The following is a 25839-nucleotide window of genomic DNA, read 5'->3' as shown; positions in this document are numbered from 1 at the left end:
TCCAGAACATGGCCCTTTATTTCACAATGTCTCTCTCACCTGTACAGAAGGAAACATTGGGTATTTCTTGGTACCTCACATTAAGTTCATCAGATCTCATCCCAACAGATGGACTCAAAGTATCAGAGACACTGGGCCAATTAGCAGATTAAAGGTTTCTGTATCGAATACATCTGTGCTATACTGATGCCATTTTTAAGCAGAGAAAATGGGAAATAATTCAAAATATCTTTACTTCTCTTAGCCATGACCTAGAGGCCTAAGTCCCATCTTCCGATTATTTTAAATTTTCTCTTTTTTGCAACATAGTCCATGATCCAGCAGAGCACTTAGGAACATGCTTTATTTTCAGATTCTGAATAACTGCTGTGAAATTGTACCTTGGGGTGTGTAAGTGCCCTTTTGAATCAAGACCAGAGTCTTTAACTCCCAAATGAATACACAGTTTCCAGCATCAGAAGTGAGTTGGCAAATTCAGTTGTAAGGAGGAATTTTATCTTTCAAAGTGTTTTGTGATATTCCATGCAAAGTACTGAAGCGACGATGACTTGACCACTTATTTTGCGGCTGTGTACAGTAAACCTCTGTGCCCAAGGGATAGATTACTGCTGTACCGTACTAGAAAACCCCAAATTTCCACCAGTGAGATTCAATGCACAAAACTGCATCCTTCCCTTCCTGTGAAACCTGAAGAGGTCTGCTCCAAGACGGGTAAAGTTTTATGAACGCTCTGACTTTGGGCTGTGACCAACTCTAGTGCTGATGACAGAAAAACAAATAAATAGATTTGATGTCCCTATGGTGAAGAAAGTCTCTTCTTGCCCTACGGGCACTGTGGTGGCACAGAAGACAACTTCCCAAAGACAATGCTGTACTTCCCCTGTCTCTCAGCTGAGGCCACTGACGCATTTGTAGCAGAAAACACCATTGATGTTCCCGTCTGCTAGGTAGCTGCTGTGCTCTTCTCACGGGTAGCTGCGCTTCAGCGGAGCATAAAAACATCTCTGTCCTTCCTCAGCGCAACTTGCAAGGCTTCACATAAGATGCTTTGAGATCCTCAGCTGGCAGGTGGCAGGAACGATTAGTCCGATTATCTGCCGTAGCGCCCTGACTGCCCCAAAATGACCCACATGCTCCCCGTATCAAATGGCAATGAGCGTTAGAAGGTGCGTTACAAATAGATGAGTGTTCCAGGGTCCCTCAGGAGGAGGGTTGGGGGTGACTGGTGTAATCATCAAATGAAAGAACAAGACAACCATAAGCAGACATACATATATAATATGTACAGTGGCCATAGATGCATTTGCACCATGAAGGAAATCATCAAATTTTAGACTACAGAAAATGATCAAATTCTAGAATTTTTTAGTGCCAGGTGTCTCTGTCTAACTTGCTAGTAAAAAGAGAAGGAAATGTCCAAATGTGGGTTGAATGGTGCAGCTGTCAGATGCGGTATTATTTCCTCAGTCTATTTCAGACAAGAAATGAAGAAGTATTCTTATATTTTGCACTACATGCTGCAGACAGAAAATTATCTCAGTAGTGTTTGGTTTGGTTTGTACCTTTTCTCTCACTCTCTTCAGCTTTTGCAATAGAGCCGCCAGGATTAAATTATAGAGCTGAAGTACAGGCATGAATCTAGTAAGCAGAATATCCCAAGCCTCTATGTAGGGATTACATGATTCAGGCTTTCAGAGCAGACTGAGATAAGGCAGTGTAAGGAAAGCCCTGAGCCTAACTAAACACTCTCCATGTGGTTTTCGGTCCATGGTTTGTGTGGATTTTTACAAGTCTGTGGAGTACTGCTAAGATATCCCCAAAAGGTATCTAAAAAAATTAAGCCCACTACCACTAAGCTCAAATTCACCATGGAAGAGGCTGAACCTCTGTAAGAAAACTATTGGGGGGTCCACAAGTTGTTAGAAGTTGAAAACCATTGCTCCAGTTACAAAATCAGACTGCCAGTGAGTCTGCGCAGTAACTCGATTCAAAACACTTACTCCTGAAATTCAGGGTATGTAGTGATGTGAGAAAAGGAACTAACACAGGAGGCTGCATGCCAGTAAAAATCAGCTGGCCCATACAGAGTATTAAAGGACTCCCTGATATTCCAGCTACAGGCACCTACAAACACTACATTAGGCTGCATTAATTATTGGTTTACACAAGAGGCAAAGAATGAACTTGGGAAAGACAGGGAGATGAAGATGACAGTATCATCAGCAGCTGTTTTTTCCTTTGCTAATGTTCCCGCTCACTAAAATGAAGATGCTGGCTAGAATTGGGCTTTTGAAAAGACTGAATTATTAGCAATACTCTGCCAAAAGAAAAGTGTGCTCCCTGCATTCCTGTAACAAGGACTGAGCTGCTTGCAATTCAAATAATTTAAAAATAAAATAAATTAAAAAACCAGAGAGCTCTATGTTGGTGCAGCTAACCCCTCTGGTGTCATCCTGGGTGGGGAATGCAGAAAGTCTACTCAGCAGTGTGTATGCAGGGCTACCACCCTGGGGATGGAGAAGGGGCCATTTCAGAACATGCACATCACTTGGGTTGATTTGTTTAAGCCTTGTTCAGTGAACATGTCATCTGGGAGGTGCTACAATATTGTGGCTCCGGCAGCATCCATGCTCCTGGGGTCCTTCAGGCCAATGATGAAACTGTTGGTTCTTCTGGCCCCATGAACTAGGGAGACCACTTTGACTTTATCCACTTGATGGCCCCTGGCTACAAGAAATTCAATATCTTCTTCAGGAAACTCACCTGCAGGGATTTTGAAAGAGGAATTTGTAACTGAAAGCAGTGTTGCCTTTGACGCAAACCTCTATTCTAACCCTTTTGGGATCTGCAGTGTGAAGAAAACTGCCTGCAGCCTCTTCAGAAGGCGTCCCAGCTAGGGAGAGCCAAGTGGTCGAGGAGGACCAGCACTCACTCTCTCAGCTCTCAGCAGCAAAGGCTGTTCAGAGATGGGCAGTGCTCTGTGCGGTGGGGGAAATGACAGGATCTGGCACCTATTGTAGTTATTCTTCTTACAGTACACAAGGCAGTCCCTGCTCTTAAGAGCTTAGTTACAAATAATAGTATTAACAGTTATTAGTCAAAATAAGATGTAAGGCAGCTCAAAACAAATGATAGTAAAACAAGTTGCCAAATGACAAACTTTGTGAAAAGCCTTCCAACTTGCCCTTCATGTATTTCTTAATCTTCCAGCCATCTACCTTAGGTTCCTTGGTCTTCTGCTTTTATTTTGTTTGTTTGATGTTTTGTAATTTCTGCCTGAGTAGAAGTGCCTGAGGATACAAAGCTGGGAATGCAACTGGACAAACTGAGCAGGCACACAGAAATCCCACAGTTATTTAAGCTATATACATTGCAGATGTGTCTTAACATATATCTTGTTGATGACAAATGTCCAAACCCACAAATTAGGACCTTCTGAAGTTTTGGATTTGGTTCAATTAATTCTAGTTTCCAAGTCTGCAGGTCACACTCACCAGACAATTTTAGATTTTCCTCTGAAATGAGAAGGCCTAGAAACTTTGGCTATTTTGTGTGAAATAAGAACCAAATTTCACTTATGTTTCACTCCGGTAAGGTATGGGGCTTTGTGAAAAACAACAGATAGACCAAGACTTGTAATAACAAGGACAAGAGCTGGCAGTACAGTCTCCAGAGTGTCAGCATTGATGCTGCATTTCCAGCGCTGTCAAGCTACAAGCCTTGCCATAAGCCTTGTCTTCTCCCCAGCTGGTGGAGTTAAGGGACATGGACTGTGAAGTGAAAGAATATCATTTATGCAGTGGTAATAAAGTGTAGGAAGATCTGCTAGCATTCAGGACCTGTCTGGGTGAAGTTGTGGTTGCAGTCTTGTTTATTTGGATATCTTCAGTGGCATCAGATTGCCAAAAGGTTTTAAGCACAGGACAAGGCTGCTACCAGGAGGTGAGCTGGGACAGAGGGAGGGTTGGGGAGAAGCACCTGGAAGAGTTTGGACAGGTGGTGTTGGAGGGGCCAGGGAGTATTCCCAAGACAAGAGGGAGAGGGCATGGCTCAGTAAGGGCTCCAAGCTTTGAAGAAGCTAGGTTGCTGCTTCCTGTCTTCCCCAAAACCCTCTGCACCCACTGAGGACCCTAGAACACAGTGAGCTGTGTGCTGGGCTGTCGCACTTCCACAGCAGTGTGCTAAGAAAATCCTGCTCCTTTTCTAAACACACTAGATTTGTAGGCTGCACCACACCCAGTGTCCATACTCACTGTCAACCTGCAAGATGTCAGACTGAAGCTGTGGGTGAAGTCGACCAAGTGACAAACTTTCACTCAGATTCTTGTTAAATGTTAAAACATTTACCAAAACCTGCAAAAGAATAAAAGATCCTCAATAATAAAAACAAGTAATGAGAATAGGAGAAGCCAACTTCCCGAGCATCCCCCTAATTGGTGGCTCCAACATCTGCAGATGCAGCAGGCAAAGAACATTTTGAACCATTTACCAAACTGCATGAACTAATGCAGGGTTTTGCACATACAAAGAGGCCCTTGAAATACGGCCTGTATATTGTTGGTGGAAAAGTGGTACCTTTTCAGGATTGCATGGGCTTTTTGTCACATAGTTCCTGCTAAATTAGGAGAGTTGTGTGTCTGGAATGTGATGTAACCTCTAAATACTTGTTAGTTACAGCCAAAAGCTCAGGACGTGACTTCTCCAAACAAAGCATTAGGAAGCAATGGTTGGCTTTAGTTCTGCTCTGAATAATGCCTTCCAAAAGGTAAGGAAAATGGGAGCCATTCTTGTTGTGCCTTTCTTTTTCACAATCCATTGCTGTTGTGCACGCACTCAAGCTATTGGGAAGTACTTCACCTCATTACAAATCATAAATTAGGAGGAGCTGCCCAATTTATAGCAAGTGCTGAGCAATTCAGTCGGGAATGCACTAAAAGGAGCTTTTCATGGGGAAAAGGTCTAAAGGGCTGCCAGTCTCCTGCAATTCTCTGAATACAAAATGCTCCTTTTTTTTCCTAATGATCCTTAAAATAAGCTTTGAACAGGTATTAGAATGACACAAAACCATTATAGATTTTGCCAAGATGCTTTTCCTCTACAATTATGAGCGGTGCCACCAGGAAAGGTGCAAGAGAAGTAAACCGGTAGCTTTTAGAGATTTGAAAAAGCAAATATGTGGAACTGGTGACATTAAAGAATGAACTGGTAATCCTGTGGCCACCAGTTTCAACAGAGCCTGGGACATAAGGAAGGGAAAGCCTGTACTACAGGAAGGGACCCTACTCAGTGTTGAGCTCAACAGCTGCTCTGAGAGGGCAGGTGCCCAGACACAGCACTGACCTGAATGATGCTGCTCAAGGCTTTGTCCCCATTGTTAGCTCCCAGACATAGGTACGTCCCGCACATCCCCTCGGATGGTCTCACGATGGTGGGCAACAGGAAAGACAGGGGTCGTTTCCGAGGCTGAATGAGATTTTGCTGCAGTTGAAGAAAAGACAGACCAAAAAATTTCAGCAAGCCGACTAAAGCTTTGCTGGTGCTCAAGTTGTGCAGATTAACTTCTTACTCTTTATGCTTCAGCCAACAATTGCACTTGTGTAGTTTTACAAGGCTGACATCCTCACTACTATGATAATGCTCTCTGGTGTTAACAGGATCCATCCCGTTTCACACCATGGCTCTCTTTTACAGAAGGTACACAGAGCCATTCACCCACTTCTAAAGTACCAACCCAGCAAAGTGGGATGGTTTTTCAATACATGGCAAGAAGAAACAAGGCAGCACTGGAAGCCACCAATACTGGTCTGCAATTGTTTCTTTCCAAGAACTGAAGATTTTTTTTCTGCTATCTGTTACTTTTAAACCTGCAGAGCAGCAATTCGTAAAGAGAGTCCTTAATTCAAGTCCACAGAAAAGGATGATTGCTTTAAAGTGCATCTGGACTGCAGGGAAAATAGGTAGCTGAGATGTACAGCATCATTTGATAAAACTGCATTATAATGATAACTGATACACATGAAACCTTCTGTTTACTCTGTTTCAGTGGCTCATATAATGAAAAAATAGGAGCTTTCTACAGACTATTGTCTCTCAATTATTAATAAGGCATTAAATAGCCTCCCTGTTGTGGAGATGAGAATAAAATTGAAAAAAATGGTACAGACAGCTCAAATAAAGAATTTGTCATGTCATTCATTACCAGCCTGGGAATAGAGTGGTTCATTGTTTTATTTTGCCAGGAGAAGTCCAACATCTGGCTGTTCAGGAGGACTCCAGAGGGTGTTATTATTCCACTGCCAAAGGGATGATTCAAAGAACTGAAAAGAAACATGAAGAAATCTCATAAAAATCCTCCCAGAGATTTCTGTACACCTTGAGGCTTTCAGGGTTCCAATTTTCTGTCCCATCCTGGCTTGATAGACTCTTCGGTAGTTCTTTAGGGCTGGTTAGACGTGAGGAGTGAAAGTCTCCACATACTTAGGAGCAGAAATCATGTGGGCGATGGCAGCTCTGTCCCTCCCTGTGTTTAAGGATTCCCCTCTAGGTTGATGGACCTCTCTCCATGCCCCCATCAGTCCTTAAATTTGGCCATCCAGGGAGCAGATTCAGGCCAATCCAGACATGTTTCACTGTGAGAGGGCTGTGGGATTGCACAGGGCAGAGCAGCACCAGCTCACACATCTCCACCCCATCTTCACCATTTCTTCTGTTGCAGGACTAACTGGGACAGAGCAGCCCAGCTGCTTCAGGTCTGGTCCCATCCTGTCCTGTTGAACCTGTTTTCTTCTCCCTGCTCCCACCCTCTGAGTACATTATGGGGGGAAGAAGTAAATCCTTTACCTTACAACAGCAACAATGAAGTCATCGGGCCCCATGACAAGGACCTGGCTAGCAGCAGGTCCACTCTCCACGGAGAAGTGAGGCATGCGGAGATCAGACGAGAAGGACTGTGAGTCATTAATCAGCTGGCGCAGGGAATTAGCTTCTGATTTACTTCAGCAATGAGGGAAGGAAAGAGGAAAGCAAGCCATGAGCCTAGGAAGCTGAACGTCTCTTGGTCAATCTGTGGGGGTACATCTACACAGCTACTGGCAGTGTCTCCCTGAGGGGGCTGGCACTGAGACAGGGAGCTCCTTTGGTTCACGCGATGGAAGGAGACAAGATGGCTCAGTCCACACAGAGAGGCAATGCTGTGGACCTCCCGGGCTCTGTCTACAGTGGTAAACTCACCCCCAGTGGAAAGGGGCTGGCACCACCTGGCTGAATGCCAGTCCTCCAGGACTGGCAAGTCAGGTCCTGCTCTGGCCACCAACCATGGCTGGACCTGGCTCTGAGGTAGGAGGCTGGGCTGAAACCCCAGGCCTGGCCTCTCCCGCGTGTCTGGGTGTACTGCAAAGGCACCCGAGCCCCACGGTGGGGAAGGGAGAGACAGAAACTGCATGTGTGGTCATGGTCATGTGGATGGCTGTTTGTCTGACCTGCTGAGAAGGAATATTTAGAGGTGAGAAAGTGGGAGGAACCCTCAAGATCAAGCTGGCTCCAGGAAACCTCTGTGTGAGGACATTCCATGACCCTTCCCCAGAGCCCCATGCTATCAGCTGTGATCCTTGTTGAAGAGTGAGCCCTAGGAGGACACCCAAGGACTGACCTTTCCTCAGTAAAACAGAAGTAGAATAACCTCAGTTTCCCCTGTGCACTGAAAAGAGCAAATCCAGGAATGCTATCCAAACCACATATCTTGCAACTGTCACTGTGCCTGTCAGCCTCAGACCTACCTCACCATGTCTTCTGCAGCGTGAGTGACGGACACATCATCAGATGGGTCTCCCAGGTTGCTAGCTAGACTCAGGGCTATTTTTAACGTCTGAATTGAACACACAAAGAAAGAAAGAAAAACATTTAAGTGGCCCTGGAAATACAACTTTTGATACTCCAAACAGGAAGAGGTATCTGGTCTCCTGGCATGTTGGCTGAAGCCTATGAAGAAAAATGTCTAAAAGCCTGGTCCTGGGAATACCTCAGTGCAAAGGGCTGCCACACATGAGTATGGGGACCCAAAGGCATCAGTTTGGCATGGCAAACTGTGTGCTGTGGGAGCCAAGCGTATCCAGCAGCGTTTGCACAAGGTGGAACATGCCTGGCAGGAGCTGACCAGCTGGGTCAGCGCAGCTCAGTGGTTCAGCTGCATTGCCAGCTGGCAGACAGGGTCACCAGGATGCCACTTACTTTCTATTTCCATTCCTGAGTGGTCGCCACAACAGCAGAGATCACACTGAATCCCAGTGGGACAGTGGGTCCTGGGCTTGCCATTGCCTCTGGATGGCAGCTCCACTGGCGCAGCACTACTGCCGAGCAGAAATGAGCTATTCTGCTCACCAGCTGCTACCCATGTTCCTAGTTGTAAGTCATCCGAAGTGTTTGAACAGAAAGTGTTAGTCCCAGCACACTTAAGGGAATGATGGTGTAAAAAGGGGAAGGCACCTGGTTTCTCATACATGCAGAATCCTGCCTAAGCCAGTCCATTAAAAATGGGAAGATGCAATTTCAAAAGTCACAGTTTATCCAGCCCTGGTGTTACAGTGCGTAGCCAGGGGACAAGCACAAGGAGAAATGTGCTCTTCAATCAAGCCAGCTTGGGCCTAGCAGAAATGCACTAGACTTTCAGCTTGCAGGTCATCCCATTTTCATTCAAGATTCAAGATAGTACATTACGCTGCAGGTAGATAGCTAGATGTGACTTCTGTTTTGATATGTGCCACGCATCAACAATTTCTCCTGAAGCATCATCATTTATCTTCTGATGTACAGCGTAGAACATGATTAACTTCTGGAGAAGGTGGCATTTCCATGAAACAGTCTCCTGACCACCATACCATACAGAGGAGGTACGAGAGGCTTGGTGGCCAAGGAAGAGCTCCACTGAAACAAGCAGACCACATCCACCCCACAGGCACAGGTTAAGGACATCTTGGTCATGGCTGTCCCAGGGCTGGACTATCTGGTGCTGACTTAGCACTGAATCTCAGCCATGTGTTCAGCCGTGTGATCCCAAGTAAGATCCCAAGATCAGGGTTACACATCTTCTGAAGTGACTGCCCTTTATCTGGAGGTTGCTGTTCCTCAGCTGGGACATGATAACCAATGGGTGAAACTCTTGGCCTGGTGCAAATGCAGAGCAAACAGATTCATCCAAAGCTTCCTGAAGAGAGCTCAAAAATAATTTAGGTGAGTTAACCTCCTCTGCCTCTGCACAGGCCTAGCAGCATGTAACACCTCCAGCTGTTGCATTTTTGCTGAGAGGCAATAACTTCCAAGCACCCACTGTCCTGTCTGCTACAAGGATGTGGTTACATCCTTGCTTAAAATTCCCAACTCATAAAACCCAGCTGTCGATCTGTTAAGCATCTAAGAACGTAAGACTCCTTGCAGGGCATGAAACAGAGCACTTGCTTGACTTCCTGGGAAGCTGCAATGTTTTGGTAGGGCTGACAGCCCTAAATACTAGAAAAATCATGATCTAGACCACTGAGATCATGAGGTGGGGTAAAATGTAAGGATTTTGAAAAAATATAGTGTTGGGTCAGTTTTCCTTGTCATTGCCACATACAGGTTTTTGCTTGCAGCATCAGATTGCTACTCTCCTTGCAGTGCCCTAGCAGAGCTCTGGTTTTCTGGTATGGCCAGGGCCACTGGAGCATAAGAGGTGGAGGAAAGAGATGGGACCACCCTCAGCTGCTGTGGGGTCATTCTGAAGAGACGATCGCATACAAGAAATGGGCAAAAGCCACAGTTTGTTCTTCTGAAAAAGCTCTGCCTAAGCAAGAAAGAGCTCAGCTGAGCAGGAGGCTCCAGCACCTGCACCCACCTGAGGCAGCAGAACAGCTCAGATTTACATCTTAGCAGTCTATTTGCTCATTCTCCTCTGGGAATTACCTACAAATATTTTTGTACAACCAAGCAATAAATAAATTATTCTCTAGCAGCACAAGAAATTCAGCAAATGTTGAACCTCCTCTCACCTCTGCCATCCAGTGCAAGATATTCCCCCTGGATACTTGACTTGTGATGTTAAAGCCCTCAAGGATGTTCAGTGCTGTGATCAGTGCAGGACCTGCATGTGGAGGTGGGGGACTGAAAACAAGATGACCTGTGAAGGGAAGAAGGGAGGAATGAAGCTGCTTTTGTCAGATACTGTCCAGTTATAACACTTACCCATAAGCTAGTGTCCTTGAGGACAGGGAAACCTTTCCAGATTTGAGGGGAAATAATGGAAAGCAACATGGTTTGAAAAGGATTTCCCCAAACATTCCTGTTGTATCTTTCTGTTTCTCTATGATGGATGAAGGAAGCCCAAATAGGGATGCTTTTTATACATCTGAAATTCAGTTCTTTTTGGTTGGCTGGTTGGTTTCTGGACTGCAGTATGGAAAAATGGAGATAAAATGGGTTTGCAACATTACAGCTGTATGGAGAGTAAACACAGGGATTCCTAGAAAAGAATGACATTTTAGAAATGTCATTTGCATTTTATGCAAATTTTTTTGCATAAAGTATGTTTTTTCTCCCTTGTAGATCAACTTTGGGAACTGTCTTCTGATGTAGGTGCTAGCCTATGGTCCAGCTTCTATCCAGACATTGCATCAATATGTTATCATGTTGCATCTTTACACTTTAACACTATCAAAATACCACTGGTCACTACCAAGGAAAAAACAGGCCCATTTCAAAGTGCTGAAAACTTCCTGAACTGCCTAGGATGCATCAGTGTCAGCAGGCAATAGCAGGAAACTCCCTGGAGGGCTTTTCTGCAGATGCCTCAGCGCAGCTGTGACTTCAACTCTTGTTAAATACTGTCACCACCTCTTGCCAGGTGAAGCAAACTTTTAACTGGGGTTGCATGGCAATGGGTCAGGCATTTACCTTGATAGACTGTGTGGATGGGATTCTCCACTGTGACACTGTAATTGCTGAAGTCTTCCTCCACCAAGACTCCTCCATAGTTGTGGACCTGTGTAGGAGAGCAAAGCAGCGCACACTGAGAAAGCTGGGTCAAGGCTTTCTGTGTTCCTCGTGCTCACCCAGGTGAACACACACCACGCTGTCAAACAAACACCACTGAGATTCCCAAGCCAAGTGCCAGGTTCCTCAGTATACCCTGAAAATCTGTGCTTTCATGGCCTTGGTGGCCTGGCTCACCATTCACCACTGCTGGAAGGCTCTGCAGCTCTCCTCCAAAAGCTCACCTACCCCATGGGTGCTTTGTAGATGTTCTGCCTACCTGTGAGGATGGGGACTGGCACTGCCTCACAGCCTTCTCTCCCCTGGGTGGCAAGCATGAGTATGTTAAAGCTTATGAAGCATTTGAATACTGCCAGGATAAAAGATCTATACGGATCCAGGAGAGAAGGAACCTGGGTATAGCAGGTCGTCATCACTAGAAATCTTTAGCATACAATTCCTAACTTATTTTTAATTATTTCAGGTGATAGTGGGTCTGCTGTACCCTTGGTCTTTCTGTAAGACTCTCCCAGAGGTACAATTTACTGGGCTTGGTAATTTTCATGAACACAGTAAAGATGGGTAATTCCCTCCACTGCAGGTCTTCTGTGGTTGAGTCATGATGGAGATGAGGTAGGACCATCACAACTGCACTCCACTGATCTTAAGATCACCTGAAGTAGGTAATACTCTCAGTCAGCATACAGGTGCTACTGTGCTCATGGGCCAACTCTTTCTCCACCCGGGAGAAGCGACACAACCTGGTGAGAGGTTCTGCTGGGGTGAGTAGCTGCTATGAGTCCTCTGGATTTCCATTCAAAAATGCGCAAGAACAAATAACCTGTGCATGCTCTGATTTCTAAACTAGCTAGCTAACTTGTCAAGAAAACTCCTTCTCTGGCAGAAATGGATGAATGACTGGAGCAGGAAAGCTAATGCAGGGCACATTGTGGGGGGGCAGCATGTCAAACCACCCCAAAGCTGCAAAAGAAGATGTATCCCCTACAGGGGATCCCTGCCTCCTTCCCAAAGCAGTCCCAGAGAACAGGCCAGGCTGAACCCAATGGCTGAGATGAGCAGGCAGGTGCCTGTGCCAGGAGCTGGCTCCCTGGAGCTCAGCCAGCGGAAAGCCTGGGCAAAGCAGTGGGGAGTAGGGCAGGAGGAGCCTGATGGCACAGAAAGGGGAGAAGCCCTGGTCAGCCACACACTGCAGACACCATCTCAAATTCCCCAGAGAGCACTTTTTTGCACCCATGCCTTCCTGCCACAGGATGGAAACAAAGGGTAGGGTGTTTTGGACCTTTACTTGATTTCACCATGTTGATGCCCTCCCTTTGCTGGAACAATAAACACTGTGGGAAGCCAGCACTTTGCTCTGCTCTGCAACCAAAGCTGGAATTGCGCACTTGATCCCAGAGCTTGCCAGGGTCTTTGGTGTTGCAACCCTGGGCCTTGCTCCTCCATAGAGAGTTTGTGCATCCCTGCGGCAGCCCTCAGGTCTGGGGAACGGGGTGATAAAGCAGGGTTTAGCTGCGGAGATGCACCACAGCTTGGGACTTTTCCTGTTCCTCATTCTCCACCTCTGCTGTGGTCCAGGTGAACCTTAGGAGATTTCCAAACACAGAGCTCACAAATATCTAAGGCTTGAGCTGAATGAACCCCTTCCCAATTACTGACGACATGTTGAAGGTGCATCACTTGAACCAAGGTGGTAGGGAAAAATGGTGCCACCAACCACCCTGATAGCAGCTACCCAGGTATAAAAGTTATTTGTTGGGGTTTTTTTTACCAGAATAATTACTTTGTTTGTTGATGCTATTTTTTCCAGAGAACCTCTAACAATAGGAGTTAAACTAGGGCAACCCTAAGTGGGACCAAGCTTGTCTGATCTTCTGCTCCCAAGGCTCACAGTTTTATTTTTAAACCATTTTCCTGGAGTCTATATCGTACAGTCCCATTAACAAGAAAAATTTGCTTCTCAACAGCAGGACACCTCTCCTTATGGGGAAAAGGGGGTTGCCACTAATATTAACACAGCCCAGAGCGGGGCTTGAAATTAAGATTTTTTTCCTTAGAAAAAACAGTCTGTCCTGGTTATAGAGGAAATGGAGGTTTTGCTTCCGTAGGCTGTGGGTGTGACCTGTGTATCACTTACACCACTGCAGTGACAGGGACAGGAAAGAAAGAGGCTCCATGCATTTGTCCCCATCATTGTGCTGACACTTGGCTCTGGCTTATCTCCAGGTTGTCACGTTCAGCAGATGACATGGCAGGTGGCACCCCCAGCCCGGGCTGTGCTGTGTGGTCTGGGGCAGACACAGGGACAGACGTGGCTCACCTCAGAGATTATCTCTTGGGTCAAATTTCCACTGTAGAAAGCTGACACCCCTTCTGCCCCCACCAGCTCCAGGACAGCTGCGAGGTCCAGGCGCCTGACAAACATGCCAGGCAGCAAGGGCTGGCCATCCGGCAGGAAGATCTCCCGAAATTTGTCAGAGTAGTTCAGGTCCTTCAGTTCACTTACGGCTTTGGCTGCGGGCGAGAAGGGGAAGGACATCCAGAAAAGCCAGGGTGCAGGAACATGCAGGGGACCTGGAGTCACTCTGCACCTGATGGGGATGTTGGAGACTTGCTGCTGCCTCTTGCCTATTTCAAAACTAGAGGGAGGCTGGATCATGCATCCATTAGAGCTGGGAAGGAAACCCAGAGAAACCCCAGCACCCTTCCCTGGCTGGCCCTGGGCAGCTGCCCAGCGTGGGCTGCTCTGACCTGTCCCTGACCAGCCCTGGGAAAGGGCTCCAGTTTTGCTGCCACCACACTCTCCCCTTGCCTGACCATGGCTCACGTGTTGCTCAGCTCCCAACACCATCCATCTCCAGGTGCAAAGAGCCTTAATCTCCCATGAATAACCATCTACATCCCCAGCTGCCTCGCACCCAAGCACAGTGGCCAGTGTGCTCCTCCGTGCTGAGCAGCCACCCTTGGCTCCCCATCAGGTACTCACCCAAATCGTGCGTGACATTAAACCCATCGTGGGCAACACCGGCCGCGAGGCCCAGCAGCTCGGACCATGGGAGTCTGCCAAAGGAGAAAGGACAAGGAGAAACGTGGCTTGGAGGGGTGCAGCAGGGCAGGGTGGTGGGAAGCAAGCGCAGGGCTCAGCTCTACAGTCAGGGGGCTCCTGAAAGACCAGGCTGTGTGGCCAGCAGTGGCCAAAAGGAGCACTGAGCTTTCAGTGGGTTGTTTCTTTTTAGCAGGATCAACTCAGTGCTCCACGGTGTGCACCAGAGAGGAACGTCAGTGCAAAGACAGGGGAGGGGGCATCCCTGGAGCAAAATCTCAAGCCAGGCTCCAGCCCTGAACAAGTCATTCAGATCCCTCCCTCCCTGTCCCAACAGGGCATCAAGGAGAGCCACACTTCTTAGGGTCCAGCTAAAGAAAGAATGAAAATACACAGACATGCATGAAAATGTTCTGTGCCTATTTCTAAGAGAACATTTATTGTCCGTCTTGTTAGCCAAAATTTTGCTTTGCAGAAAACCTGACCAAGCTGAATTTTTTCTTTTGTTAAATGAAGTACCAAAAAATGAACATATTTGTCCACACAAGCCTCCAAATACACCTTAGCTGATGGTTGTGACTGGTGGCTGAGAACGTGGTCTGATGGCGAGGGCTCGTGTGCTCCCAGCTCCCCCGCAGGGACCCCAGGGCACAGCCTGTGTGGCATGAGGACAGCCTGCCTGTGCCAGCCTCGAGTCTTACCTCCCATGTAACTCGTGCGCTTGGTGCATTCCTTGTATCATGCCTGGTACGCCCACGAGCAGACCTGGCTGTAAAATAGGAAGGACAAAAAGGAAGAGTAGTCTCCTTCCTGTGAGGTCATGGGACATGGTCCCCAGTTGCAAGTCAAGGAGATGCAAGTCATGTTTACATGGGAAATGTCTGCATGGTCTTTAGGAGAGGGGAAGAGGTCTGTAGCAACACACTAAATTAGGGAGTAAGTTTTTGGAAGGAAAGAGGCAAATTCAATCCTGGTCTCAACCCAGTCTGGTCAGGAGAAATAACTCAGCAGAATGACATGGGATTCTGCTCCTTCCTGGGACTCTTGTTCTCCCAGCTCCCCACTGCCAGAGGGACATGCCTCTACTCCCCAAGCCCTGCAGGCTCCAGCTGTTTTGGGCCTGCCAAAGAAGTATTTTCCCTGGACTCCGCATGTCTGTAGGGGCTGGGATCTCGCATGGTGGGAGAGGCCTCCTGTCGCTTCTCCAGGCATCCCCCCCTCAGCCCGAGAGTTGTGGCAAGAGGAGAGCTGGAGGCATCAGCCAGCTGCAGCCCTGGAGGGGTCGGCCATGGGACACTGGTCCTTACCTTGGTGTCCTTCTGCAGGTCCCCCTCCAGTGGGATGCCCAGGGGAGCCACCTCGCGGAAGTCGATCACCCAGCTCCTGTTCTTCCGAATGTCGTGGACCAGCATCACCCCACCCCTGCAGCGAGACAGGGGTCACGGCCCAGCACAGGCTGTCCCTGCAACAGCCGCTGCCACACAGCCAAAATGAAGAGCACAGGTGCCACTGGGGCCAGGCCCAGTCCCGGCATGGCGGGGCCATCGTAGCAGGTCACCAGACTCAGCAGTGACCCAGGGCTGGCCAGCGGCGCAGGGGAATGCTGCTGCCCTTTCCCAGAGAGCAGTTCAGGACAACTGAGCCAGGGTCCGTGCGGGATGCAGGCAGCCCCCATGCTGAGCCTGCAGCAAGGCTGGATCAGTCCCTGCCAGCCTGGCCAGAGGGCCACTGGTTGTGTTCCACTGCCAGGCTGGGAATATCTGGGATTTTCTTTCTAATCTGAGCAGTTATGCAACAGAACAGGGTTTTTGCTTACAACAGCAATCCGAGGTGCAGCCTGGAGAAGCTATCGGGTGGCGGTTGTTTATGCAATGCTCCTGAGACCTCCTCCAGAGCTGAGAGCACCAGGCTCACATGGATGCCACCCTGGGGATGAGGGCTGGGAGGAGGCCACCCCTCACCACCATGCCTCCCCTGGCTACTGCCCAGAGCCTGGCTCGGACCTCAGCCTCCTGTTGCAGCAGGAGCAGAGCTCATGGAGGGAAGCACTCAATCTCTGAAAGCATTGGGACTGAGCCCAGGGTGTTGCAAGCTCTTGGCACACTCGCAGAGGGGCTTGGTAACCTGTAGTCACTTTTTCAACTCTCTCGAGCCTAAGGCTTGGACTTTTCTGGCAGCCACTATGGCAGATGCAGCTTTTCCCTCCCTGGGGGTCTCTGTCCCTCGCTGTCAACTTGGTGCACAGGAAGGGTCCCTGTCCCTGTGCAGACATGGACACGTCCACTGCCTTATGTCAGAGACCTGGTACCACGTGCTGGGACTTGGGCTACCATGAAGGCATGTCTCAGCTGGTGGGGAAACCACCTGCCTGAGGACAACTGCAAACGACAGCAGAGGGTGAGTAATCAACACTTACCCGCCAATCCCTGATGTGTGGGGGTTGACGATTCCCGCACAGAGGGCTGAGGCGATGGCCGCATCTACTGAGGAGCCCTGCTTGTTGAGCACCTCTATGCCCAGTGCCGTGCAGCGGGCAGCATCCGTGACCACGGCACCACGGTGGAAGATCTGCCGGAAAAGGAGAGTGGTTGTGACCAGGGAGGGGTGCTGGGACTGCCCAGATCTTCGCCCAGCTCTGTGGGACCTGAAGCCTGAGGCCAGCGCCAAGGCTGTGGCTGATCTGCATTTGCAGGTGCCTCCAAACGCCGGTGGGAGTAACACGTCCCTTGGCACATCCCTGCACCAGGGCAGCTGTGGCGTCTCTGCATGTAGCCATGGCCATCAGCTTAGCTGCTTTCAACACTAGACATGCTAAGCTGGTGGGCCACATCTCACCCTGTCCTCCACAACCCCAGAGCAGGGTTGGACTAATCCTCAAGAGCAATGGGCGACAGCATGCTGTCACTGCGCTGCAGCAATGCAGTCACTGGAAACAGGAATATCGCTGCAAAGAATGCAGCATCCCTCCCAGTACCACAGCTTGTTCTCATCCTTCCCTGGTGCCAGTGGCAGTGATAATGCAATCACAAGAAGTTTTAAAAAGTTCATTTTAACCCTATAGTACAAATTGCAGCATCTCAGCATGAGCCAGAGTGGCCTTGGGAAGTGCAAAGATGGAAGGGCCACGGCAGGCCGGTGGGCAGGACTGGCCCTTCCAGCAGTGCCATGAAAGGGGCTGCGTTGCACAGCCTCCCTCCGGCACTGCACCCCAGTCAGCTGCAGGGCCAAGCCACTCCACTCCCAACGGCTGCGTTTTGCATGCCAGTGACAGAGCAATAAATTAAAAAAAAACAGATCTCTCTCATGTGGACTTGCAGGCAGCTCTGCCCTGCTGGGCAGCATATGGAGAAGATGATGGTGACTACTGGCTGCCCTTTGGCCCTTCTCAGGCTGCAGTACTTGGCAGGAGATGTTCTGCAGGAAAGTATGACCCCATGGCAATGCTGCCTTTGCTCTGCAATTCAGCACTACTCTGTGGGACAGATTAGCAGGAGGCTTAGCTCTGTTTTCAGCTATTTTCCTGCTTGGTCCTGGACAGATCCTTCCACAGGCAAGCCTGGGCATACAGATCCGTAAAACTCTCTCCAAGTGGAGATGTACAAAAGAAGCCTACTGCTTAACTAAGGATTGCTTTCTGAAAGCATTCACATCTGGCTCAAACTACAGCTGCAGACACAGCAGTGGGGCTGCCCGTTTCCCCCCGGCCGCACCCCCAAACCTGCCAGGCACAGCCACCCACGCCCCGGCCACAGGACAGGTGCCAAGAGCCCAGCTGACTTCTCCGAGCACAACCCCCAGCTGCAGGAAAAAACTTTTGAGACAATTGGGGGTGGAATCGCAGAGAGAGACTCAGCACCCAGGGTCTCATTGACACTGGCCAGGGCCCACCAGCACTTACCCCACTAAACTGTTGGCAAGGAGGAAAGTTAGGGAGCTTCTCCTATTTTTGGAGCCAAAGCCTGACTGCAAAGCTGCTGTTTCATCTTACCTGAGGGTCCCCAAAATAGATCTGCATGATCAGGGCCACTGTGACCCCCGTGGCAAAGGTCAGGCAGGCGGTGATGATGACAGTCAGCCCATCCTGCCGGCAGCTGCAGTCTCCAGAAAAAGGGTCCTTGCTGGTCTCCTGGAGAGGAGACACATCCTGGCTTCCCATCTCTGATGAGGATGAGGGCAGGCGCTGGAGACGTGCAGACTTCAGGAAGGAGTCTGGGTCTTTGTGGGCAGCAGGGAGAAAACAAGTGTTAGTTATTGAGCAACATGGGGCTCTTATTGCAGTGTTTACCCAGCGCTAACATTACACCATGCCCCTTCCAGCAAGGCTATTACCTTCCCTATTGTTCCCAGCTCTCAAGAGACTTTCTGGGTCAGATGCTGCTTTAGGTCATTTTACTGATCCCTTCCTTTAGCTCTAGTTATTCCATACTGACTTCCCTGGAGTTAAGAGGGGCAAAAAACCCTGAATTTTGCTCCATTTCAGTCCACTCATCAGTCTTCAGCGATGGGCCCACAGTTACTGCTCCATTTGGAGGGGTTCTTAACAGCACCGACTTGCAAACAGGTCTCTGAAATGCAGCAGGACTGAAGAAGAGGAAATTAAGATACAAAAAAAATAAAAATCCAGCAGCCTTATTTGGAGCTATGCTTGATCTAAAGCACCTGAGCAAAACAGAGGCGAAGCAAAACATGTGGCCTGGGCACAGGAAATACCTCTATGGAAGCATGGCAAAGTGAGGGCAGAGAGAAGCAAACCTGCAAACCAGGGCGCCTTGGGACGTCCACCTGCTCTGATGGCAGGAAAGGCTCTGCTTTAATTTCTTGCTTCCTCCGGCTGATGAGGCCCACTGTGAAATAAAGCCACTTGCCGAACGCCCAGCTCTGAGATGGCAAATGCCATGGGGCAGGGTTTTGCTGGGCATCTGCCAGACAGCAAACAATGCTCAGCAGGATGAAAAAGTCTCTCTTTTGCTCTGAAAGATGCCTTGAACCTCTGCTTGCATCAGCTGCTGCCTTTGCGGTGGGGAGGACGATGGCTGAGTGTGCCCTGCCTGCGCACAAGTGCTGCCGGGCACATGGAACTGCTGGTGCAGCCGTGGGGACGTGCCTGTCCCTGCCAGGCACTGAATGGGACCAAGCGGCTCAGGGCATCATCCAGGGCTCCTGAATGAATTTTTTGGTGGGCTGCCAAGAGCCAGCGGAGGCTGCAGTGCCCCGCGCATCCACGGTGGGAAGAAGAGGAGCACCGAGAGGAAAAGACGAGAAGCTTGTCCCTCCACACAGGGGACATTTCCCAGGTTTGGGGTAAGGGAGAAGGTAATAGCATATGTCCATACATTCTGTATGGTATGTCTAAATATTCTGATGGTTTTAATATTTTGTACCAGCCATGGAAACTGGTTTGCTGCTAGATGACTGTAAAAGTGAGATTTGGTAAATAATTACTAGAAATCTTAAACTAACACTATGACTGAAACAATAGACAAAAGTATAGCCAAGCAATTAACTAGTAGAGGTAGTTACTCATAAGTTCTGCAGTTCTTTGCTCTTATGACTAGATGTTCCTGTACCCTAGATGAGAACAATATTGAAACTGACCACGTGATTGAAACTGCATTAAGCTTCAAGATCAAAGAACAAGGACTTCAAAGACAGCCAAGAGAATCTCAAATAGGTCAGTGGTCATAAAAGCAGCCCTTCAATTCAAATGAATTCTTCATTGTGCATGACCAGATGTAGGCAGTACTATAATAATCAATTACAATAATTTTTATGTATATGTATACTAATCTGATTAATATGTAATTGTTACTCCATATAACCTGTTTGTGCTGCAGCTGTGCAATGCACACTAGGTGGAATTATCCCCCATGCATCCAGCACTGCAATAAAGAGTGCTTGCTTTCTAAAACTCCAAAATGAGTCTTAGAGAGTTTCTTAAACCTGCTTTTCAGTATCAAAGGGAGTGAGCAGGAAACTCTGCATCCCCCAACATCCCACCGTGCCTCTCCATCTGCTCTGGCAGGCAGCATCTCCCTGGGTACTGCCAGCCGTGTCCTTGCCATGATGTTAAAAACACCTGCTGGGTGCAACTCTCCTGGGGCCAGGCAGGGAGTTTGTTTTAATTGCAGTGATACTGCAACCAGAAGTAAGCCCCCTGCAGCCAGGGAATCCCCTTAGGGTGAATTTAATCTCATTCATGCTGCAGTGATTTAGGAGCGCGGCTGGGAAAGGCTCAGCTTTCCCAGCCTGCACCTCTAAGTATGCACAGAGCCCCTCACCAGCACGTCTGGTCTGAGTGAGCTGGGCCCCCAGTGTGCAGGCAGAGCAGGAGGGCTGGTTGGGGGGCCGATGGGCTGGCATGCCTCCAGTGGGGGCCACGACTGGCCTGGCTGGGGATGCCATTGGGGAGGGATGTCACATACAGCCCCTGGCACACCCCAGTGGAGCACCAGCCCCACCAGTGGGGAAACACTGAGGAGTGAGCTGGGCTCCTCTGCACAACCCCTCCAGGACACTGTCTCTCCACTCTGCTCCTGTAGCACTGGTGACAAGCCAGCCCAACACAAGGGGACATGAACATTCAGGGAGCAACCATGGGAAAGGACAGGCCATGGCCCTCCAGGGTGGCCTCTCCCACCCATGCACAAGTCCCTTTGTTCTCTGCCACAAACATCCCACATGGCCTTGGGCAAGTCACTTAGTCTATGTGACCACTGGTGCTGCATGGGGACAGCAGGGCCATGGTTGGTTTCGGGACAGGAGCAGCTGGAAGAGGTTAGTCAGGAGCACAGAGGGCAAGGAACAGCCTGCGAGGCCAACACACAGGTGCCCGTCCCACCACCGATGTCCACACTTCAAAGAGAAGCCACCAAACCCTATTTGGCTTCCATGGGGGCCGTGAAGGAGAAGTGGCTTCACGGGGGAACCAGTGCTTTGGGGAACCAGGGCCACCCCAGCTCTGGAGCCACTGCAGAGGGGACAGCAGAGACTGGAGCGGCTCGCAGGCTCTGGCAGGCACTGCAACGTGGGACCGTTGAGTCCTTTGGGGGGGTCTGTCCCCAGCACCAACAGCACAACAGGGGCTCGTCCTATTAATGAGATCTGTGGGTGGTAGAAACCAAAGGTCTGGGTTCCCTCCCTGCCGGTCCGGCAGATAATTTGGCACGGAGAAGCACGGCCAGCTTTTGCAACACGCATGCAGTGTTGGATGAGCACCAGTTTCCACGCGGCAGGACAGCAGCAGCTCCTCCAGCCTCCCCAAATGCAGGCACCCGGGGAGGCTGAGACCCCACGCCTGGCCGGGCGCCGGCACAGCCAAAACCACACCAAACACTGCTCATGATCTGCATGGTGACACGAGAGGCCTCGTGCTTTCCAAAGAGCTGTTCTGGCAAACCTGCACGCGGTGGCTTCGCCCCAACAGTGCAGGATGGCACAGGACGAGAACGGGCAACGAGACCTTCACCCGGTGGTCACAGCGGGACAGGGCAGAGGACACGAGGCACGTGGGGTCTGCTCAAACAGGGTTTGAGGGTCGATGGGGCAGAGACCTGTCCGCAGGCTATGGAGCAGCCCCGGGGGTGAAGGGCAACGTTGCTTGGAGGAACATGACATGGGGGAGGAAAACCGTTTCTCTGAACTACTGAGAAGGAAGCAATCGACTAAAAACAGGCAAAGGGTTTTCACAAGGATCTAGGACCACCTGACTTTATTACAGCCGCGCACCTGGCGGGAGGGATCTCTAGCTCCGTGCCAGACCGCCGCTATCTCTGGCACTCTCCCGTGCCCGCGGCTCCCGGCACGTCCCCGCAAGGGAAACGACGACCTGGGAGCCCGGCGAGCCGCCCCGCTCCCTGCCTGGGGGCCGGGGAGAGGGAGCCCCTCTGCCTGGCCGAGGGCCGGCAGCGCCGGGGAAGGCGGTTTGGAGGGCGAGCGGGGGGCTGCAGTTTGAGGGGACCCCCAGAGCCGGCCTGCTGGCGGCCGCGGGCGGGCTCGGGGCCGCGGGCGGAGCGGGGGCCCGAGGAGGGGGGGGGGGGCGGCCGGGGGTCGGCGGGGGCCGGGGGCACGCGGGCGGGCTCGGCCGCCGCCCCTCACCCGTGTCCTGCTCGCCCAGGAACGCGTCCTCCTCCTTCCGGGAGCGGAGGCCGCCCTCGGCCGCGCTGCCCGCCTCCTCCTCGGGCAGCCGCGGGAAGCTGGTGATGCTCATGTAGTCCACGGGCGAGCCGGCGGCCAGGGCCCGCTGCCGGCCTCCCCCCGCCTCCGCCGGCACCGCCATCGCCGCCGCCGCCGGAAGGGGCCGGGCCGGGCCGGGCCGCGCCGCGCCGCGGCGGCCTCACGGCCCCTCCCCGCGGCGGGGCCCTGTGGGGAGCGGCCGGTGGCGGGCGCTGGAGGCCGGCGCTGGAGGCCGGGGGGACGGCTCGCAGAGTGGCGACGCGCTGGCCTGGATCCTCCACCCTGGCCAGCGGGCCCTGTCCCGGTCCCGGGCGCTTCCCCACAGCCCGAGCCCTGCGGTGGGGGAGCCTGGGGAGGGGAACGGGACAGCGTGGGGGTGCCAGGCGCAGGGTGGCTCGGGGCGGAGAAGAAGGGCCGGGCTGGTCTGGGCTCCAGCCGGGTGAAGCTCTGGGGGTCTGAGCTCCCCCTTGTCCCCTGCTCCACACGCGGGGTCAGAGCTGGGGGGGATCAGCCCTGGCCCCCCTCAGAGCAGGGCCATCTGCTTTCCGGGCCAAGCCTCCAGGGCAGCTGGATCAGAGATTTCTTAGTCCTGTCTCCAGAGGGCTTGGAAGAGTTTTCCGAGGGATGTGCACATACTTTGTGTCATCGCTTATTCAAGCCGACTTCTAGCAGGGAGGCTCACACACCACCGTTTCATGCACTACCACGGCAGCAAGGGGGGTCCAGCACCCAGTGGGACACCATCAGCAAGAGACACAGTGACATTGCCACAAAGCAGCCTCGTGTGTGCTCTTTCAGCCAGCTTGACCTTCCAACATGGACCTCTCGTGCATGCCCGTCTGAAGATGAGAGCTGAAGATTGCAGTCCTCCTCGCAGCACAACAGGTTTCGGTTTTTGCAGGTGAAGCTGGCCAGGCTCAGCCCTGGCACCAGTGGCTCTTGCTGCTGCTGGCTCCAGCAGCACCAGCATGTGTGTCAGGATGGGCTGAGGCTGCCAGGCAGTGCAGCCGGCCAGCACGGAGCCAGGTGGGTGCAGGCAGAGCCCAAACTGGGGCCGCAGAACCAGCCATGCCTGGGGCAAACCTGAGCTATGGTTGTCAGCAGCTCCCATTTGGCAGAGTTTTGACTGAAATGCATACAGCAGGGGAGGCCTGGTTTGCATGGACATTTCTGAAATCAAACTGGCTGAAACATTTCATTTTTTCCCCCTATGCTTCTTTCAGAGGTTGACCTAAAAAGTACCAGTAAAATAACTGGAAGATGGAAGAGGTTGTTTCATTCTGGAGTGAACAAAATGCTTCAGGTTTGTGCAAATTACTTCCGCCTGCAACAACACTGGCCTCTCCCTCTCAGCTTGGCACACATGCTTGGCTGTTGGGCTGCCAGATCTGAAAAATCCATCCTCTGCGCTGATCTATCCTGGATATCTGTTGTTTTGGGAGACGGAGTGTGTTGAGTGCTGGGCTGTTTGGCTCTGGGGAAGTCACCTGAGAGGTACATGTCCTACTTTCTCATCCTCCAACGAGCCAGCTAATGCCCCCTGCTCTTCCCTCTGTGAGCAGCTCCACTAGCTCGGTCAATGCTCCTTAATGCAGGGAGATGTAAATCTTCCTTTGCTGTGGCAGTGGCAAGGTTTTGCTAGTGCCCTCCAGCAGCCTGAGGGCATAATGGGCACTGTCAGTTATTAACTAAATACTCGTGGGAGGATAGTTCGGCTTTTGCAAGCCAGTCTCAGCCTGCTCCATTTTCAGATATCTCTGCAGCCTTCTCATCCCCAGCAGTTGGAGGTGGTCCCTTCCCCGCCAAAGCAGCTCCTCCAAGGCCAGCTTTGTGCATACTGCATCCTCCTCCGCCCATTTGCCTGGCAGACTATTAACAGACATCCTTGAAATGAAACACCCTAGGAAGTGCGTGCAGGGACACACTCAGCAAACACTATCCCCAGTTGTCAGACATAGGTGTGACTTAGCAGTGCTTGAAGACAAAGCTCTACTTCTGCTTCTTGGGTTTTCGAGACCCTGCTTGTCCCAGACCAACCCAGCCTCTATTACTCTTGTGTTCCTGACAAACCAAAACCAATCAATCAGCTCTGTCACCCGTGGGCAGCTAAATCCCAGCAAATGTAGGCACAGCCTTTGCAAGCTTGGTAGTCAAGCTGGTGAAATGCAGAGATAATGACATCTCCATGGAGGGGACAGAGGCCCCTCAGTGGCGTGCTCCCAGCCCCAACAGGCACCACTCGCTTTAAGAACATCCCAAGCACTGTTAAAGCAACTGACATTAGCAACATTCCCTTGCTGGACCAAACCCACAGGTAACAAATTTACATCATGCTGCATGCTCAGCCATCGCCGCTGCAGAGCTACCCTGCGGCGGGCAGCAGCTGTTTTAGCTGAGGTCTGACAACTGATGTTGCCAAGACGCAAGATGCCCAGCCGCACAGCCACCTCTCAATACCTGTCAGCACATCTTTGCACCCACACCATTTTTCCCTTTAACACCAAAAATAACTTGCATTAAAGTTTTAACAGATAATACACTTGAAGCCTAAGAAAGACCATAAGAAATTTCTCTGCCAGTTCCACACCAGAACACATTTGCTCCTCTCCTCACAATGAGGTCAGGCTGGCGGATATTTCACTCTCCTTCCTGCCAGGGACTGGCTGCTTTTTGCTGAAAGCCAAAGTGATGTTGCTCCAGGTCTGCACCTAGCAGTGAGCTTCACAGAGCCTGCAGGCAGTACAGCCTCTTCTCTGCACCATCATGTAGACCCCATAAGGATGCAGCCTCCTGGTAGAACCAAATCCTAACAGCTGTGGCTCCCACAGCTCAGCTCTCCGGTGCAGGAAAGACCTTTTTCTTCCCGAGTCGCTGCTCCATAGTAGCACAGACCCCCACCAGCCATTGGTTTAGTCCCCCACCCTTCAAGGAGAGGAGAGTGCAGAGCGTGTGCATTGTGCCAATACCAAAAGTGCTGAGGACACAGGTGTTGCCCAAGCCCCTGTCCCCACCACTGCAGTCACTACTCCTGTCAGGTGCTGCTATTCTGTCCTCCTAGCACTCAATTTCATGCTTTCTGCTAGATCATCCCTGTGTCAATCTCTCAAGTCTCTGCAAAAAAACCTTGTTTTTACAGTGCTTATCATTGTAAGATGCTCAGCTCCATTCTACAGGCTGCCGCATCCCCTTGAGCTTCTTAAAATTAACCTCCTTTCTTCGGGGGCAGATGCCATAGCTTTAGTTCTCTTGGTCATCAGCACTGAGGATACCTGCTTCTAGCCATTGAGGCACCCCTTAAAATAGAAACCTTAAGAGATTGAAAGCTTGCAGCTGAGCAACTGCAATCACTAACTTATTCACCCGGAGCCTTCAGGAGATCCAGAGACCAACGTCTCTTCCACATGGTCGTGATCCTCCTCAACAGAGGACCCTTATCAGCTTGGGTTCTGCCTCAGCTTCCAGCCACTAGAACAGCAGAGAACTCCAAAGACCAAGAAACTCAGCTGGTGGGACTGCAGCCAAGCAAGGAAGAAAGCAAAGGGGCAGGTAAGCAACTCTCCAGCTCTGCACTCTCTCACTCTGCACATTTTACAACAGTGCTTGAAGTC

General features: G+C 50.7%; 1 protein-coding gene across 2 annotated transcripts; it reads right to left on the bottom strand.

The window, feature by feature from the left end:
- Window positions 1-22358, bottom strand: GGT7 (gamma-glutamyltransferase 7). 2 transcript variants are annotated; one of them, XM_041122260.1, is made up of 16 exons: window positions 22154-22263; window positions 18389-18640; window positions 18048-18274; window positions 16476-16627; window positions 15367-15481; window positions 14761-14828; window positions 14003-14076; window positions 13337-13530; window positions 10921-11008; window positions 10020-10147; window positions 7776-7864; window positions 6841-6993; window positions 6200-6317; window positions 5341-5478; window positions 4254-4353; window positions 1-2763 (listed from the first exon to the last, which is right to left on the bottom strand). In XM_041122260.1, the coding sequence occupies exons 3-16, from the start codon at window positions 18213-18215 to the stop codon at window positions 2600-2602; spliced, it is 1749 nt and encodes a 582-aa protein (XP_040978194.1). In that variant the 5' UTR covers window positions 18216-18274; window positions 18389-18640; window positions 22154-22263; the 3' UTR covers window positions 1-2599. The 2 variants fall into 2 exon arrangements, with proteins under 2 accessions (XP_040978194.1, XP_029865173.1); XM_030009313.2 differs by lacking the exon at window positions 18389-18640 and having other exon boundaries at window positions 22154-22358.
- Between the last annotated feature and the right edge of the window lie 3481 nt (window positions 22359-25839).

This window comes from Aquila chrysaetos, chromosome 3 (genome assembly GCF_900496995.4).
Source record: "Aquila chrysaetos chrysaetos chromosome 3, bAquChr1.4, whole genome shotgun sequence".
NCBI lineage: Eukaryota > Metazoa > Chordata > Aves > Accipitriformes > Accipitridae > Aquila > Aquila chrysaetos.
The sequence above is the reverse complement of the archived record's forward strand: the minus strand, read 5'-3'. Positions and strand labels throughout refer to the sequence as shown.

What these genes read in the sequence shown, in the direction of transcription:
- GGT7 (XM_030009313.2), bottom strand. Translation starts at nt 22,334, where the DNA reads ATGGCGGTGCCGGCGGAGGCGGGGGGAGGCCGGCAGCGGGCCCTGGCC. An exon ending in CCTTGAGCAGCATCATTCAG is followed by an intron (nt 4,354 to 5,340) that starts GTCAGTGCTGTG and finishes ATTCTTTTGCAG; the next exon opens with GTTTTGGTAAATGTTTTAAC. An exon ending in TGACATCTTGCAGGTTGACA is followed by an intron (nt 2,764 to 4,253) that starts GTGAGTATGGAC and finishes AAATCCCTGCAG; the next exon opens with GTGAGTTTCCTGAAGAAGAT.